General features: G+C 43.9%; 1 protein-coding gene across 1 annotated transcript in view; it reads right to left on the reverse strand.

The window, feature by feature from the left end:
- The window catches only part of LOC137546949 (carbohydrate-responsive element-binding protein-like), a 168,476-nt gene that overhangs the window by 85,838 nt on the left and 63,466 nt on the right, over positions 1-19,172 (reverse strand). The window contains exons 3-7 of the mRNA XM_068270026.1: positions 15,702-15,784; positions 4,301-4,390; positions 3,739-3,783; positions 1,813-1,987; positions 3-83 (exon numbers count right to left, since the gene is read on the reverse strand). Of these exons, the coding sequence (XP_068126127.1) occupies positions 3-83; positions 1,813-1,987; positions 3,739-3,783; positions 4,301-4,390; positions 15,702-15,784 (474 nt within the window). The remainder of the gene's footprint in view (positions 1-2; positions 84-1,812; positions 1,988-3,738; positions 3,784-4,300; positions 4,391-15,701; positions 15,785-19,172) is intronic.

Here is a 19,172-nt window from a genome sequence, read left to right on the forward strand (position 1 = left end):
ACCTGATATGTCCATGAAATCATCCAGATTAGGCTGTAATGTGGTCAGTTCTGGCTGGATCATATCTGCGTTCCCAACATAATCTGTAACAGAATTAAGAAGCATGAATACCAACTGAGATTTTTACATAGTTAAAGCCCATCTAAACCTAAAAATTAAGAATGCAACTGCAGGCCTAGTGCTGACTGGTTTAGCACTGCCCTGCTAGTGTCTTATCCCTCCCACTGCTTGCTGCAACCTCCAAGAGATGCCTCTGAATATGCTTGGAGCAAGGACTGTGCCACCACTGCCTAGTTTCAGTGGTCCACCCTCCCACTCATTGGTGCATGAATCTGCTCTCAGCGCCTAATGTAAATCAAAAAGAGCTAGGACCCTCCCGAGGGTGCATTTAGACTAGCAGGGCAATGCTGAACAGGTCTGTACATACACACCCTGCAGGTTGTGCACTATAGCATTACTGCTACAGCTGTGCCCAGCTTTGGCACTTGGTGCAGAGCACCTAAATAACATGCTTCGATCCCCAAGCCTTTTTAACACATGCAGGCTGGCAAGGACCAGGAAAGAATATGGTTCTTGATTTTTGGGGCAATTAATTCTCAGGGAGAAAATTCTTCCAGCAAATAGCACAAAACCATTGTCCAGCGTCAAGGACAAGGGTCTCTTTTTTACCTCTGATGCCCAGGACAAATTGGGGATTAGAGTATGGTAAGAAATCTGGAAGGAACTCCCCGGCGAGTTTTCAAATTGCCACTGAAGCATGAGATTCAAAGATGGAGCGAGAGCAATTTGTGAGGGCGATGACAGGCATCAGGGGTTCTTCACTCAAAATTTACTGATGATCCCGAAGGATCACAAAGAGTGGGAGAGCTCATAAGAATTGGATTACGGCAACAGACATAAGGTAAACTTTTTAATGGGTAACATGTATTGTTATTACATTTTTTGTTGTTGCATCTATGTGGTTGTTTTTTAGATTTAACTATTTGAAGTAATGGGTAAGAGGTACTGATGTAATCTTATACCCACTACCATGGAAATGAGGGTAGGAATGGAGCCTCCAGATCCCACCATAAGTTCCTCCTGACACTATTACTCCCATCTTCCCCTGGCCACCAGATATGACCATATCCTTGATTTGAAATAGGGGTCACCTGCAAGGGTGAAAAGGTGGATTTCTGTAACCGGCTTGTAAAAACTCCCCTCAATGTCAAGAACCAAGTAGGCTTGTATTATTTAGACTAGAGGTGCCCACACTTTTTGGCTTGTGAGCTACTTTAAAAAGTAAGCAAGTCAAAATGATCAACCTATGTACAATTTTAGGAGCACATCTACATATACAGAATGGAAAATGTATTGGTGTCGGGATCTACCATGAAGTGATCTACCTAATTGGCACCCCTGGTTTAGGCAGTGGAGTCCTATTTCATGTGTTTAGCTCTCCAGCACAATACAAGCATGCGGGGGAGATAACTTGCTAAGAATATTTAAAAAATTTTTGGGAGGGGGAGCATTCTTTGAAAAAAAATAACAAAAACAAACATTACATTCCACATATAAGAATTTTAGAGTTAGGTAAGCAGTAGATGATAATTAACATCTAGTCCTAAAGAAAACTTGTTTCTCTCAAAGGATACTTGTTAAGTTCCCTTACGCAAACATCAAACAATAAACTAATAAGAAAATATTTTCTGTGCATAACTAGTCCTTGTACTTTTCTGCACACCTTATTATACATAGTAAAAGAGATCTTGCTGTAAACATTCACATGGAAGATATAAAGGTGTGCAAAAATGAGTGAGAAGAGGAACCTACCAACATCTGAATACTGATACGTGGGGGGCAGGCCGTGGGCTGTGGTAAACAAAGTGTCAGAGATATCAGTTAAGAAGTAATCCAGATCATAAAGCATGTCCTCCTCTGTCCCACATACGTCTTTCATCCGACTGCACCCAGCGAATATCTGACTTCCCCTCCAGGAGGAGGCAACCTATGGAACACAGGAGAACACAGGAAATGGGATGATCTGAACACACCAGACTGGAGCAGCAATGTACTATAGGGCATAGCTACAGGAGCAATGGTGGCAAACTTTAAAATGGAAAGCCAAACTAAATAAATGAAATAATAAAAAGTTTGCATAAGCAGAGCCTTACTGATATGATCCAAGGAAAGGATACAATTGTTTTGCCATTTAACTGCACATTTCTTTAAAAAAAATTACTCATCTGGAAATTTGATCTGCCTGTTTCTGTAATAGTGATGTGAAGACAGCAATAATTCTGTAAGTTATTTACTAACTAAAACTGTTACAGTAGTAGCAAAAGGAAATTCCATAGAAGCCAGAGCAACTCCTATAGGGCCTGGTGTCATGAGAGTGACTGTCCATCCAAGGACTCTTCTATAGCCCTTGCTTATTCACCAGTCCACCCTCCCTTGCTTGTTCACCAGTCCATCCTCCCTTGCATATGCAGCAGTCCACCCTCCCTTGCTTATTCACCAGTGCACCCTCCCTTGCTTATTCACAAGTCCACACTCCCTTCCCTATTCACCAGTCCACCTTCCCTTGCTTATTTACCAGTCTACCCTCCCTTGCATATTCACTAGTCCAACCTCCCTTGTTTATTTATTAGTCCACCCCCATGCTTATTCACCAGTCCACCTTCCTGTCAATCTGCCTGTGCCACTCCTGGCATCTGCAACACTCTTGGTCTATCTTTGTCCACTGTGAGAGTTCACCTATCTGAGCCCAACAACATGCATGTCTCCAACCCCAAAGTTAAGTTGAGCTCTATATCATAAATGCCAGCAGGGAAGAATCAATAGCACCGCCCGTCTCCTTCCTTACTAGTTTCGCATTATGGAATCTACAGAGGATCAAGAGATTCTTTCTTGCTGGGATTTATGATATAGAGAGCATCTTAACTTTGGGGTTCCCTATTGCACAGGGACCCGGATATGAGTTTTTACGTACATTTTATATGCAATTTTAACTGGAAGTATTAGTTTTAAAAGATAAAACAGTTTACACTTAGACCACTCTTTGTTTCATTACATATTAAATCCTATCCATACAACTGATCTGGTTACTACTGGTTGAGAGATGAGGGGGACCCCAAGAGAGATCTGACCGTGGACTACAGATGTGAGATGGAGGCTGGCATGAGCTAGTAAGCCTTGAATTTTATTGCTATTAGTGATTGGTCACTGAAGGGTTTCGAACACCGGGTGCAATATCTACCTAGGAGATTGAACTGTTTAAGTGCTGAATTATTGACTAATATATTGCATTTTACTCTAGGAGAAATCTACATTTTATATGTATACCATATATTTTAAATTATTAAATTTTTTCAAGATAGTTGCCCCTTAAAGTGTACCTGAGATGAATAATATAAAAGAATTCATACATACCTGGGACTTCCTCCAACCCCCTTTGGCCTGATCGCTCCCTCGACGACCTTCTGCCTCCTGGATCCTCTGTCATGGCTGCGGCTAACTTTGGTTGGTCAGGGCCAGTTGGCGCAGTGCGGAAAACACTCCTGTTGACGGAAACATGGCTGGGAGCGCACGGCCGGGCCACACATGCACATAAGCTCTGACTCACGAAGTTTATGGGAACAGAGGATGCAGGAGATGGAGGGGGCTGGAGGAAGCCCCAGATATGTATGCAATTCTTTTATTATTTATCTCAGGTTTTCTTTAATAACAGAATCCTGGAGAACCAGTGATGATACCAACCTTTTGTTCTTCATACAGCTTCTCATCGCGATTAAGTTTCTTAAGCTGTAAGAAAACAAATATAGAAATAAGTCTGCTGGGTGCTTATAGAGCATTCATTAACCCAAAACCCACATATAAAACCAACAATCGTACTCAATATGAAGCTGCACAAGAAAAATTCCACCGGGGGCCCAGAGCACTGTATCCAATATACTGTACAGTACTATGAAATGTAAAGCTCCACCATAGCTCAGAAAAAGGCAAATCTTTCAGTTCAGCACTGTACGTTGCCAAGCCTTATTTCAGTGTGGTTACATATAGACATGGAAAACAGTTATTTACAAGTAACATGGAAAAAATCAGTTAAATAGTATAAAATAGCCCTGTTTGAAACTTATTTTCCCTTTAAAAGACCAGTTGAATTCTACAGACAGGTACTGGGCGCCATCTAGTGGCTGAATTGGCTAATGAAGAAAAAAAAACAGGTGCTGTATTATTCAGAATGTTAGAGGGAAAAATAAAGGCGCCTTCTATTATCATTCTCCTTCCATAAAACTCAAAGAAGTAATATCTGCTTTACCCGTTTCTTATAATAAATCCTCCACTTGTTATACTCTTTCATCACTGCTTCTATTCTTCTCTTCCAGTAGTTTCCTTCCAGCACCACAGCCTGCAGAGTACAGGAAGAAGTCAGGTTTATCCCATGGCAGCACCTTGTTCATTACATGAATACATGCAGAAATACATTATAATCAATGCACAATAGTACTATCATCTATTCATGTTGTCATCAATATTGCTTTAGAGTAGCCATAGCCATAAAAAGACAAAAAAACATTTCCATGTATTATAAGTGACTGTCTAAATAATCCATTCAATATACTCACTCAAATAACCCTTAAAGAGAACCAGAGACGAAGCACCCTCATGTATTTTACCATATATATCAATATGAACATGACAATAAACACTTACTCTGCTCTTTGTTTAATTTTCACTGCCCAGTCTGCCTGTTATCAGCTCTGATAAGAATCCCCGACTGATCATTTAGGCCTCGATTCATCAAGACTTATCGAATTGGTTAACGACAGTTTGGTAAAATACCGAATTCGTTAAGTTGATTTCAGGATTCATCAAATTTATCTACAGCTGTTAGCGAGCATTTGGTAATAATTCGGTAATAATTCGTTAGTGATGCGTTAAAACGGAAGAAAGTGCAATTCATGAAAATGAAAGTGGGCGTGGTTTATCGTTAAATTTAGGATTAGTTATCTCCTTCACTGCTCTGTCGTTATTCCTGTCAGATCATTGCTGACAGAGAAGATGGAGCCATTTGAAGTGGTTATGTATCAGCTGAGTGTAATTCAAAGGTGCAGAAGGGCAAGAATAAGGTCTAGAACCATATCACTTTTCAAGAGAATAGATTTATTTGCTAAAACAGGACATCTGCATTTCTCTTGAATGATCTTGTAAGAGAACACAGGCAGTGCCAGGGTTAACTAATTTGCTAGCTGCACTATATATTTTTTAGAAAAGGCTCTTATCAAATAGTGGGATTGTCCAAAACCACTTCCAGAATCCTGGTCCAGGTGTTAATCCCTATCCAGAATGTTGCTACGTAGTGTTCAAAGGACTGCCTTTTACCCACAATTCCATGGGAATCTTATGGCCTTGTGTTAAATTACCGCTGTAAAAAGGAAAAATCGACACGTTACCGAATGGTTACCGAATTGTTATCAAATTTACACCGAATGAGGAAAAACCTTGATGAATACAACTAGAAATCGCTAAACTTTGAATTCGGTAATTTAACAAACTGGAAAAAGTTATCTCAAAGAGAATGATGAATCGAGGCCTTAGTCTAGCTTTGCCCCAGAATGAGTATAGCTGAGTCAGTCTTCTATGATGTCTTTTCAAGTCCAAGCTCTCCCCCTTGTCGTTCTGCCTTCCTGCTATGTATCCTCTTAGCAGGAAAGCAGAGCTATGAGGGAGCAGGCTTGGGCTTGAAAAGACATCACAGAAGACTGACTCAGCTATAATCATTCTGGGGCAAAGCTAGACTGAAAGCTCAGTCGGAGATTTTATCAGAGCTGATCACAGGCAGACTATGCAGTGAAAAATGAAACAAAGAGCAGAGTAGGTGTTTACTGTCATGTTCCGATTGATATATATGGTAAAATACATGAGGGTGCTTAATCTCTGGTTCTCTTTAAGCACTTCAGTCTATCTGGACAACTATAGTCATCCAGATGGACACCACTCATGTCTAACTGGAAATGCATCCAGTGTTATAGCGCAGGGTGTGTGTGCATGTCCATGGGACCGCCGCTCTAACCTGGTGGCATTTCCGTAGTAGGCTAGTAGCAATTGGGGAAGGGAAGCGAGGGTTCCCCAAACCAATCGCATTCATAATTATGTAACAAAAGTAAAGTAAAAAAAACTAAAAATTTAAACACATCCTGGTAAACCAGGGTAGTGTCTCTAGCGCCATCTAGTGGAGAAAATTTAAATTACACACCACACATTTTTAATTAAAAAAAAATAATACGATTAATGCCTTCCAAAGCCCCCTTGCCCAAACCCCAATTACTAAACAATCACATGTTAAAAAAAGAAGATAAAAGCAGTTAAAAAAAATCCATAAATAGTTGATTTAAGGAATTAGCTTTTTTTAATATGTATGTCATGATGGTATATTACTGTAATTTCAGTACAAGGGCTTGCAATTGACCAGACACAAAAAAAGAAACCCCAAAGCAGAAAAAATACACATTTACTTCCAAATATAATATTTCCGCCATACATTGTACTAAGAGCATAATTTACATGTTGTTAAAGCCGAGACTAATGAGCAAATAAAATGGGTGGGTTTTATTTATAGTAGCATTGCTTATTTTAAAACTATAGGGGATGAAATTAAAGAAATAGTGTATTTTTTTTCCTTGTATTTGCCTATAAATGCATAGAAAATAAATGAATTACTGAAAACAAGTATCGCCCACAAAAAGCCTAATTTGCGACGAAAAAAACAAGATACAGATCATTCACATGTGAGAAACAGTGATAAAGTTATGGCCAAATGAATGGGAGGAGCGCTGACAGGTGAAAATGGCTTTTGGCGTTAAGGGTAAAATGGCCTGTAGGCTGAAGTGGTTAAAGGAGCCCTGAGGTCAAAATTTACATCTATCTTTACTTACCTGGGGCTTCTTCCAGCCCCCTCGCAAGAAGCTTCGGTGCTCCCCAGTGTCCCGCTGGCCGCCTGTATGCTTCTGTGTATGCACGCATGGCCGCCCATGTGCAAACGTGCCTATGTTACTGGGCCCATACTATGCCTGCGGATTAGTCTGCGCAAGCGCAGTACGCCCCTGAGGACAAGGTCGGCAAGCCTTACGATTGGCCAGCGGGAAACCGGAGGAGCACCAGAGCTGCGGCTAGGGACACAGAAGACTTCTAGGGGCTGGAAAAAGCCCCATGCAAGTAAAGATAGTTTGGGACAACTAACGGGCAAAAATCTCCTATCCAATCTGTTTAATTAAATCAATCACTCTGTTACGATCGGTATCAGCACGCAGAGAGAATCTGATTATTGGCGATCTGCAGTATCACCAAGAATGCAGATATATACCCGATTATTGATGATCTGCAGTATCACCGATAATCCGATATATTGCTAACCTCTGGGCACCAGCAAAGGAACACAATAAAGACAGTAATATAAATCACAGAAGTGTGGAAATATCCACCACACGGCGATTCCCCAGAGGTGTGGTTACCTCTGAATGTGAACCCCGTGCGTGAGATCCTCTAACCAGGCAGAGTGAGGAATCTCGACCCCTAGCAGTAATCGTCTGCTTGGGGCAGTCGTCTCGGAGAGGCAAGCCTCAGAGATAACCCTCCAGTGGGAAACGTTCCACTGAAGGGAGAATGGTCAGACAAGCAGAGGTTCAGCAACAGAGATGACAGATAAAGTACAAAGACAGAAGGCTGATTCGGTATCCAAGGCAAGCAGGGTCTGGCAACGGTATATCAGATATGCGAGGTACCGAATCAGAAGACAGAGGAGTAGTCAGAAAAGCAATAAGTCATAACAGATATCAAACAATGCCTAGACTGAGTGCGAGGTCCTTGGTCTCAGCACCCTGGAACTAGTCTGAATAATAATACAGATTAACAGTACAAGTAACTGGCTAAGTGTGAATTCCCAGGGCCACCTGGTTATAACACACTGTAGGATCTGACTAAAGGTCTGAGTGCTTCCACGTAGTGATCGCAACGGCAGACAACCAGCAACTGACAAGCAAGCTGTATATATAGTTGCAGGACTCTGCCGCCCCGCCCGAACCACTCAGCCAATCAGGAGTCCAGCAGGAATCAGCTGATCATCCTGATCAGCTGACACATCTCCTGCAGGCATAAAGGTCCTGACTTCTGGCACGCACGCGCGTAGCCCTAAACCTGTGTGAACTAACAGGCTCAGCCACACCAGCTGCACGCTGCTGCGTGCAAACCGCCGCGCTGGACGCGGAATCAGCCGCCTGACTGTTGTTGCATGCGGCGGCTTTTCCGCTCTGCCGCCAGACACACGCTTCCGCGTGCAAACCGCCGCACTGGACGCGGAATCAGCCGCCTGCTCAGTAGTACGCGCGGCAGCTTTTCCGCGATCTCTCACAGTAACCCCCCCCCCCGAGGAGTGGACTCCGGACATCTCCTGCCAGGCTTCTCAGGATGTAAGGTATGAAACTCCTCTTTCAACTCCTCTGCGTGCATGCGACATTCTGGCACCCAAGTTCTCTCCTCAATGCCATACCCTTTCCAATGCACTAAATACTGCACGGAGTTCTGCACAAGCCGGGAGTCTAGAATTTTCTCAATTTCATATTCAGGTTGGTCATCAATCAACACAGGGGGGGGGGGGGGAGCGGAATCCACGTGCACTGCCGGCTTGAGCAAGGACACATGGAACGATCTCACACCTCGCATGCTGGTAGGGAGATCGATGGCATAAGTGATATCATTGATTTTTCTGATCACAGGAAACGGACCCACAAATCTGGGACCTAACTTGGGAGACCGTTGCTTCAGAGCCAAATGTCGTGTGGACACCCAAACCAAGTCACCTGGAAGGAACTCCCATTCTATGGAACGTCTCTTATCAGCCTGTTTCTTCTGACTCTGAAAAGCCCTCCTCAGATTTTGTTCTACCATTCCCCAAATTTGTTTCAAGGACCTCTGCCAATCTTCCAGGGCTGGAAACGGGGTGGCAGCCACTGGTAATGGGGTGAACTTAGGCGACCTTCCTGTTACCACCTGGAATGGAGAAAAACCTGAGGAGGAGCTCTTCAAGTTGTTGTGTGCAAATTCTGCAAATGGCAGGAATTTGACCCAGTCAGTTTGAACGTCTGCCACATAACATCTCAGAAACTGTTCCAGAGACTGATTGGTTCTCTCGGTCTGGCCATTGGTCTGTGGGTGGTAGCCTGATGAGAAAGATAGCTCCATGTCTAACTGCTGGCAGAATGCCCTCCAGAACTTAGAAACAAATTGGACTCCCCGATTTGACACTATATTTTCTGGAATGCCATGCAGCCGGAAAATATGCTGGACGAAAAGATCGGCCAACTCCTGGGCCGAGGGGAGTCCTTTCAGGGGGACAAAATGGGCCATCTTGCTAAAACGATCGACTACCACCCAAATGACCGTCATGCCTTCAGACCTAGGGAGTTCGCCTACAAAATCCATGGACAGGTGAGTCCATGGTTCCTTCGGCACTGGCAGTGGTTGTAATGTCCCAACAGGTGCCTGACGGGAGGGTTTGCTTCTTGCACACACTGCACATTCTCTTACATACTCTTTGCAGTCAGTTGCCAATGAAGGCCACCAGGCACATCTTGCTACGAGGTCTTTGGTTCTGGTGGCTCCAGGATGCCCAGCATTCTTGTGAGAATGAAACAACTGCAATATTTGTAGACGAAAAGGCAGTGGTACAAACATGACCCCTTCAGGCTTTCCCTCAAGTACATCCTGTTGGAATGGACTCAACGTTTTAGTCCAATCCCTCCAGGTCTCAGTGGCGGCCAGAACCACTTTCTGCGGCAGAATGGTTTCTGGGTCTGAGGGCTGTGCTGTCTCGGGCTCAAAACATCTGGACAAAGCATCAGCTTTGATGTTTTTACTACCAGGGGTGTACATGATTACAAATCTGAATCTCGAGAAGAACAATGACCACCGAGCCTGTCGGGGGCTAAGTCTCTTAGCGCCCTCAATGTACTCCAAATTCTTGTGGTCAGTATAGACAGTAATGGTATGTTCTGCACCCTCTAGCCAATGTCGCCATTCCTCGAAGACCAATTTAATGGCTAGAAGTTCCCTATTGCCTACATCGTAGTTTTTCTCAGCGGGTGAAAACCTACGTGAAAAATAGGCACAGGGGTGTAGCTTTCCCTGCAACCCAGAATGCTGAGACAGCACAGCCCCTACCCCTACTTCTGAGGCATCTACCTCCACGATAAAGGGGAAGGTGGTGTCAAAATGTCTCAAAATGGGTGCAGTACAGAACAATTTCTTTAGCGTAGAGAAAGCAGCATGGGCCTCAGGGGACCAGTGGTGAGTATCTGCCCCTTTCTTTGTGAGACTGGTGAGAGGTGAGATCACCATAGAGTACCCCTTTATGAACCTTCTGTAGTAATTAGCGAACTCTAGGAACCTCTGGAGTGCCTTTAGACCCACAGGTTGAGGCCACTCCAGCACCGCTGAGACTTTCCCAGGGTCCATGGAGAGACCGGAGGTTGAGATAATGTAGCCCAGAAAAGCGACAAATGTTACCTCGAAAATGCACTTCTCTAGCTTAGCGTAGAGCATATTCTGTCTCAACTTCCGTAACACGAACTCAACGTGTTTTCTGTGCTCAGAGAGGCTGGACGAGAAGATTAGTGTGTGTTAAAGGCCGTCTACCATTCATCACCGTCCCTGATTCGCACAAGGTTGTATGCACCCCTTAAATCCGAGTGAAACTGAAACCATGGCATGCCAAGTATGATTGTGGAGGTTGCCATTCGTAACACAAAAAATGATAAACTTTCACTATGTAACACCCCTATTGTGACCCCCAAATCTGGGGTCTGAGAGAGAGGGTGATTACTCTGCAGAGGAGAATCGTCCACTGCAGTGACCCGAATCTGTTCTTTTAATGGAGAGATCGGGATCCCCAAATTTTTAGCAAATTCATAATCCATAAAATTAGCTGCTGAGCCAGAATCTATGAAGGCCTCAGTAGTCTCAGTCTTATCCTGCCAGGATATAGTGCAAGGGAGAAGGAAACGTTTATCATCTAGAGGTAATGACTGCGCGCCTAGGGTATTACCTCCGACTACACCTAGGCGGCAGCGTTTTCCGACTTCTTGGGACAATTCTGCACTTTATGACCCCCCTCTGCACAGTACAGACAGAGCTGCTCTGTTTCTCTGCGTCTTCGCTCCACCCGAGACAATCTTGACCGACCAATTTGCATTGGTTCCGGTGGAGGTGAAGCAGGTGGAGGTGGAACAGAAGGAGACCCTGCAAAGGTCAAGTATCGCACATTGTTCCTACCCCGGGTCTGTCTTTGTATACGTACACGACGATCGATACGTACACGACGATCGATTCTGATGGCCAATGAAATGAACTCATCGAGGGATTTGGGCTCAAGATGGCTCAACATCAACTCTGAGACCACGTCTGACAGCCCTGATAAAAAACAGTCTAATAATGCAAATGAGTCCCATCTAGCTGAAACTGCCCATTTTCTGAACTCAGTTGCGTAATTTTCGACCGGATCTCTGCCCTGCCGCAATGTCTTGAGCTTCCCCTCTGCGGTCGAGGAAATATCCGGATCATCGTAAATTATGGCCATAGCTTCAAAGAACGCCTCAACTGAGTCTAACGCGCCCTCACCTGGCTGAAGACTATGGCCTCGATTCATCAAGACTTATCGAATTGGTTAACGACAGTTTGGTAAAATACCGAATTCGTTAAGTTGATTTCAGGATTCATCAAATTTATCTACAGCTGTTAGTGAGCATTCGGTAATAATTTGGTAAGAATTCGTTAGTGATGCGTTAAAACGGAAGAGAGTGCAATTCATGAAAATTAAAGTGGGCGTGGTTTAGCGTTACATTTAGGATTAGTTATCTCCTTCACTGCTCTGTCGTTATCCTTGTGAGATCATTGCTGACAGAGAAGATGGAGCCATTTGAAGTGGTTAGGTATCAGCTGAGAGTGATTCAAAGGCGCAGAAGGGCAAGAATAAGGTCTAGAACCATATCAATTTGCAAGAGAATAGATTTATTTGCTATAACAGGACATCTGCATTTCTCTTGAATCATCTTGTAAGAGAACACAGGCAGTGCCAGGGTTAACTAATTTGCTAGCTGCACTATATTTTTTTAGAAAAGGCTCCTATCAAATTGTGGGATTGTCCCAAGCCACTTACAGAATCCTGGTCCAGGTGTTAAGCCCTATTCAGAATGTTGCTACGTATTGTTCAAAGGACTGCCTTTTACCCACAATTCCATGGGAATCTTATGGCCTTGTGTTAAATTACCGCTGTAAAATGGGAATATCGACACGTTACCGAATGGTTTACCGAATTGTTATCGAATTCACACCGAATGAGGAAAAACCTTGATGAATACAACTAGAAATCGCTAAACTTCGAATTCGGTAATTTAACAAACTGGAAAAAGTTATCTCAAAGAGAATGATGAATCGAGGCCTATATGCCCAAGTCTGGGAATCTCCTGACAATAGTGTCTTGATAAACGTAATTCTCTGAGCTACAGTTCCTGAAGTACTAGGTCTCAACTCAAAGTATGACAACACTCGGTTTTTAAAATTTCGAAAGTCAGATCTGTGGCCAGAAAACCTTTCAGGTACAGACATACTGTATGTATGTCTGTGCTAGGAGGAGATTGCACGGTATCCACAGCCGTCTGATAAACTTGTACAGTCCCAGACAAAGCGTTGATTTGAGTCTGGTGACTGTCCAGCACTCGGTTGTGATTTTCCACCGCAGTGGTGAGTGCATCGAGACGGCTGCGGAGTGCGTCCATTTGGGTTGGGTCTGCCGTTCTGTAATGATCGGTATCAGCACGCAGAGAGAATCTGATTATTGGCGATCTGCAGTATCACCAAGAATGCAGATATATACCCGATTATTGATGATTTGCAGTATCACCGATAATCCGATATATTGCTAACCTCTGGGCACCAGCAAAGGAACACAATAAAGACAGTAATATAAATCACAGAAGTGTGGAAATATCCACCACACGGCGATTCCTCAGAGGTGTGGTTACCTCTGAATGGGAACCCCGTGCGTGAGATCCTCTAATCAGGCAGAGTGAGGAATCTCGACCCCTAGCAGTAATCGTCTGCTTGGGGCAGTCGTCTCGGAGAGGCAAGCCTCAGAGATAACCCTCCAGTGGGAGACGTTCCACTGAAGGGAGAATGGTCAGACAAGCAGAGGTTCAGCAACAGAGATGACAGATAAAGTACAAAGACAGAAGGCTGATTCGGTATCCAAGGCAAGCAGGGTCTGGCAACGGTATATCAGATATGCGAGGTACCGAATCAGAAGACAGAGGAGTAGTCAGAAAAGCAATAAGTCATAACAGATATCAAACAATGCCTAGACTGAGTGCGAGGCCCTTGGTCTCAGCACCTTGGAACTAGTCTGAATAATAACACAGATTAACAGTACAAGTAACTGGCTAAGTGTGAATTCCCAGGGCCACCTGGTTATAACACACTGTAGGATCTGACTAAAGGTCTGAGTGCTTCCACGTAGTGATCGCAAGGGCAGACAACCAGCAACTGACAAGCAAGCTGTATATATAGTTGCAGGACTCTGCCACCCCGCCCGAACCACTCAGCCAATGAGGAGTCCAGCAGGAATCAGCTGACACATCTCCTGCTGGCATAAAGGTCCTGACTTCTGGCGCGCGCACGCGTAGCCCTAAACCTGTGTGAACTAACAGGCCCAGCCACACCAGCTGCACGCTGCTGCGTGCAAACCGCCGCGCTGGACACGGAATCAGCCGCCTGACTGTTGTTGCATGCGGCGGCTTTTCCGCGTTCCGCTCTGCCGCCAGACACGCGCTTCCGCGTGCAAACCGCCGCACTGGACGCGGAACCAGCCGCCTGCTCAGTAGTACTCACGGCAGCTTTTCCGCAATCTCTCACACACTCAATCCCATTTTTGGATCGATTCCTTCTATCTGATTGGATTGGTTAGGAGATTTTTGTCCATTAGTAGTCCCAAAGATCATTTCCGATCGTTCATACAAATAATTGTTCGTAAACAATCAAATTGTATCGTTAGTGGCCACCTTTATACTACATGGATTTGGTAGAATTTAAGTAAAAAGATTGGATCATTAGTGGCCACCTTATGTTGCACAAAAAACTGGCATCTCATTACAGATGATCAATGAGATGCTAATATTTTTAAGCTGATGTCTATCTTATGTTAATTTAATGCAAATGTAGGCAGCTTTGGATTGGATCATTCAAAATCATCAGCTACTGTATTTGGTTGGTTTAGTTCCAAGCTGTATAAATTTGCATATAATAATAGCAGAAAACTGAAATCAACTCAAAATAATTAGCATCCCACTGAACATCTTTGACATGAACAGCTTTGACATGACTACATTTGATCACAGTGTTTCAATAACGGTTACCATGATTTTGAATGCCTATCATCCACCTAACACGTGTTAGATGTAGGGATGTTCAATGACATGCAAATCCTTTTGAATTAATGCAGGACTATGCAATTGTATATGCAGATGTATGCAGCTTGAAAATAGACCAACTGAATTCCACCTTGGTGGGATTCCATTGGTCCATTTTCAAGCTGCATAAATTTGCATTCTACATTGCAATACGATGTTCTATATGGATAGGAGACAAAAAAGTTGTCCTGCGGGCCAACTGTTTTATCAGACAGATACATGCATGCCAGTGGTGGGTCTATACTAGAATGGACTCTGTTTATGAACTGACCCTGTACAGTGATCAATCAAAAAGAGCTGGCACATCCAAGGTGAATCTTTATTGGTTCCATATAAAACATATAGCCAATGGTTGGGAGCCACGTAGGGCCCCTTCATCATGGCACAATTTGATTGAGGCCAAAAATCTATCTGCCGCTGTAAACAAGCTCCTGTAGTGTTAAAGGATACCCGAAGTGACATGTGACATGATGAGATAGACATGTGTATGCACAGTGCCTAGAACACAAATAACTATGCTGTGTTCCTTTTTTCTTTCTCTGCCTGAAAGAGTTAAATATCAGGTATGTAAGTGGCTGACTCAGTCCTGACTCAGACAGGAAGTGACTACATTGTGACCCTCACTGATAAGAAATTTCAACTATAAAACACTTTCCTAGCAGAAAATGGCTTCTGAGAGTAAGAAAGAAATAAAAAGGGGAATTTCTTATCAGTGAGGGTCACACTAGTCACTTCCTAGGCACTGTACATACCCATGTCTATCTCATCATGTCACATGGCACTTCGGGTATCCTTTAATGAGAAGAAGACTCCCGTTGACACTCGCATGGCATGCAGTGATGTGTACTAAGAGTATGGGTCTAACAATCATTACATGGGAAACGGATGCTTGGTGCAGAAATCTGCAGCATCTAATCCACAATCCATATATTTTTCTGCATCGCACCGCATTCGAAAATTTGCATTCAATGGAAATGACTCCATTGTGAAAATTCGCATTGCAAATTTGTACTGGAAATGGGCCCTAAGGGAGAAGTGACAGCAGGTCCAGCCAGCACATTTGTGGTGCGGTTTGGCGGGTTTTGTAGGTTCATGGAGGGCAAAGTCTAGGGTTCCAGAGCATCTGTGCCTATAGGCTCCTGTGTTGTAGATCCGGGCCTGAGTACTGTACACATATTACCACCCTGGTCCCCATACTGTTATTACCTCTGGTTTGCGATGATCATCCCCTTCTAATCCATCCAGAGGAGTCACAAACCCACAAACAGGCGTTTTCCTTTTCTCCACATCTGCAAAGTTATCCAAAGCCAAGTCAGTCAAGTGTAATGGTTTTCCACAATGTTTACAGACACGTAGTAATATCACTGAGGAAGAAGGGTGCAGGAAGCACATGTGTAAAGTTCTATGTGAAGTATACTATAGGTATCAGACATCACCCCCACTTGTTTATCTCATATACTGTATTTCACTGTACTGACGTTGCACATGAAGCTTGTGCAGAGTATTATACCAGTGCTTTTGTTAGGACTCAATGAAAGAATGAGTTCTTTTCACTGGGCATCACTTCACCAGCACTGACCACTAAGGAAGAGCCCCAGAAATGGATTAAGGTGAAATGGTGCCCTAGGAAAAGTAACAACTCTAGGCCCATCCTTGATGGCCACCTGGAGTTTTGGCGTTTTTGATACAATTTGGTGGGGGCTAGCATCAACTAGGTCCCTAGCCACCTGAGCGGTCTGGACGAGCTGAGCTCGTCCAACACCGCCGGAGGTCGCCGCTCAGGCCCTGCTGGGCCGATTTTAATCAAATAAAAAGCAGCACACGCAGCCGGCACTTTGCCAGCCGCGTGTGCTGCCTGATCGCCGCCGCTCTGCGGCGATTCGCCGCGAGCAGCGGCGAAAGAGGGCCCCCCTAGCCGCCTGAGCCCTGCGCAGCCGGAACAAAAAGTTCCGGCCAGCGCTAAGGGCTGGATCGGAGGCGGCTGACGTCAGGACGTCGGCTGACGTCGATGACGTCACTCCGCTCGTCGCTATGGCGACGATATAAGCAAAACAAGGAAGGCCGCTCATTGCGGCCTTCCTTGTTTATTCTGGGCGCCGGAGGCGATCGGAAGATCGCCTCCGGAGCGCCCTCTAGTGGGCTTTCATGCAGCCAACTTTCAGTTGGCTGCATGAAATAGTTTTTTTTTTATTTGAAAAAAACCCTCCCGCAGCCACCCTGGCGATTTAATCAGAACGCCAGGGTGGCTAGTCTCTCTTCATGCCCTAAGTTGCCTTGTGAATGAACCGGCTCTGCACAAGGCAAACCCCCTGTCCCCCCAGGAATACTCCACTGACATCCTGTTCCCCTGAGCAATTTAGGAGATTTGCTCAAAGATGTCCTTTCCTTATAATATCTTGCCAGTGCTACTTTACAGCCACTCTGGAGTTCAAGTTCATCTGCAACTTAAAAAAGTGTTTGTAGCATGATTCTTCTCTCCTCCCCTTCAATGTTTCAGATTGAATGCACTGATATCAAAATAATTTGACATGGAGTAAAGCCAACCAATCAAGCCTAGTCTAGGGATTGATATATAAATACATCCGCTTAAAGGACAACTGAAGTAAGTTGATATGGAGGCTGCCATATCTATTTCCTTGTAAACAATACAAATTACCTGACCACGTGAAACAATGTAAATTACCTGGCTGTCCTGCTTATCCTCTGATCTAATACTTTTAGTCATAGACCCTGAACAAGCATGCAGATCAGATGTTTGACTTGAGTTTGACCATTTATCACATGCTTGATTCAGGTGTGTTTCAGATGTATGATTCAGACTCAACTGATGCATGAAAGAGCAGTAGGATTGCCAGACAACTGGTATTGTTTAAGAAGAAATAAATATGGCAGCCTCCATATTTCTCTCAGTTCAGGTGTCTTTTAAGTAAGGGAAAATTACATCCCGCATCAATAGCAGTGGTCAAGTTACAACTGCCCTTCACTTTGCACCTCTCGATAGGGGAGGCAGGTCCCTAGTTGCAGGTTAATGACAGTGGTATATGGGAAGGAATGTGGTCTGGAGTGGCAGGGCCATGTACAGTGCTTGTGGAAGCCTGGTAGTCTGGGTTTAGAGAAAGGAAAGCAGAGGTCAAGTGAGCACTGCAATCCATGCTAAATTTAGAGCACTATTGTGTTGATGCCATCATGCCATTTTAAAGCATACCTAAAATGACAATTGACATGATGAGATAAAGATGGGTACATATAGTAAGAAGAGAGTCTGAAGTCTCTTTTTTTCCCTTATTTTCTCATATCAGCTTGTTAAGAGTTAATGCCTAAGTGAAATCGCCGCATCCCTGTGGCAGATGACAGACTTATAGCTGAGGATTAGCCCTGCAAAGCTCCTGGGCTCACGGGGCTTTACTTCCTCAATGAGGCAGAGTTTTCAGCTGTAGCTCTGCCTCCTCCGCAGTCAATCTCTGCGGATCGCCGCCTCTCAGTCTTCTTTCACTGAGAGGGGCGGGGAGGAGGCGGAGATCCGCAGAGATTGATTGCGGAGAGGCAGAGCTACAACTCAAAGCTCAGCCTCTCCAGGAAGAAAAGCCCTGCAAGCCAGGGCAGCATGATCTGCGACCTGCAGAGTCGTAGAACTTTGTAGGTCATTTTCTGTGTAATAAATCAGTCATCTGCCAGGCGATTTCACGATTTCGGCGATTTCACTTAGGCATTAACTCTTAACAAGCTGATATGAGAAAATCAGTGAAAAAAAAGGGACTTCAGAGTCTCTTTAAAGCCTGCCTATTTAAAGCCTGTCCAATTTTTATTTTTGTCATTCCAAGAGCAGCATTGTCGGTATGCATATTAAGCACCCAAATAAAGCCAAGGCTCTCCTGAAGAGTAAACAGAAGCAAATTGACTTTATCTAGGTTTGAACAATAAGAAGTAGAGCCAAACACAAAGTTACAATACACTGCCATGGATGAAACACCTAACAACGCACTCAAGAATAGACATCTATTTTGCATCTAATGAATAAATAAATCCAGTTAGGATACCATTAAAAACAGTTTATTAGGGACTTATCCCTCTAAAATAGTAAAAACAAAACCACTGAGCAGTGGGGTACGGGTCATCAGCAAAACTGGACCTAGACTACAATACATACACTACATGATACATACATCGACATAAAACTATGGTAGGGATTAGATTGTGAGCCCTTCTGAGGAACAGTTAAATGACAAGACAGTATACATACCCTGTACAGTGATGCGTTAAGATGTTGGTGCTATATAAGTACTAAATAATAATAATAACAGTATACAAATAAATGAATTAACAAATAGTATAGGGTAAAGCAACCTAAAAGTCAATAGAGAAACAAACAGGCCAAAACTGATCAACTGCCCCTTATATAGTTAATATGACAGAATTGTCAACAATCAATCAAAATCGTCATGCAAATAGTCATGCATACTCACAGGCATTTGAACCCTTCATCCATGGAATGAAGGGGTTAAAGTGTCTAAATAACAGATATAGCACAGTATTTTTTTTCATCTGGTTAAACTGAAATCCAGTACGCTATCATATTACGAAGTGCTTTGGGCTTACAGAAATCAGAAAAGAGAGCAATCAATTGGGAGGAAAACAGAGAAAGGAAGGAGTACACTCCCACGGAGATGTTTGGTGAAC

The sequence above is a fragment of the Hyperolius riggenbachi genome, chromosome 2 (genome assembly GCF_040937935.1).
Source record: "Hyperolius riggenbachi isolate aHypRig1 chromosome 2, aHypRig1.pri, whole genome shotgun sequence".
Classification (NCBI taxonomy): Eukaryota; Metazoa; Chordata; class Amphibia; order Anura; family Hyperoliidae; genus Hyperolius; species Hyperolius riggenbachi.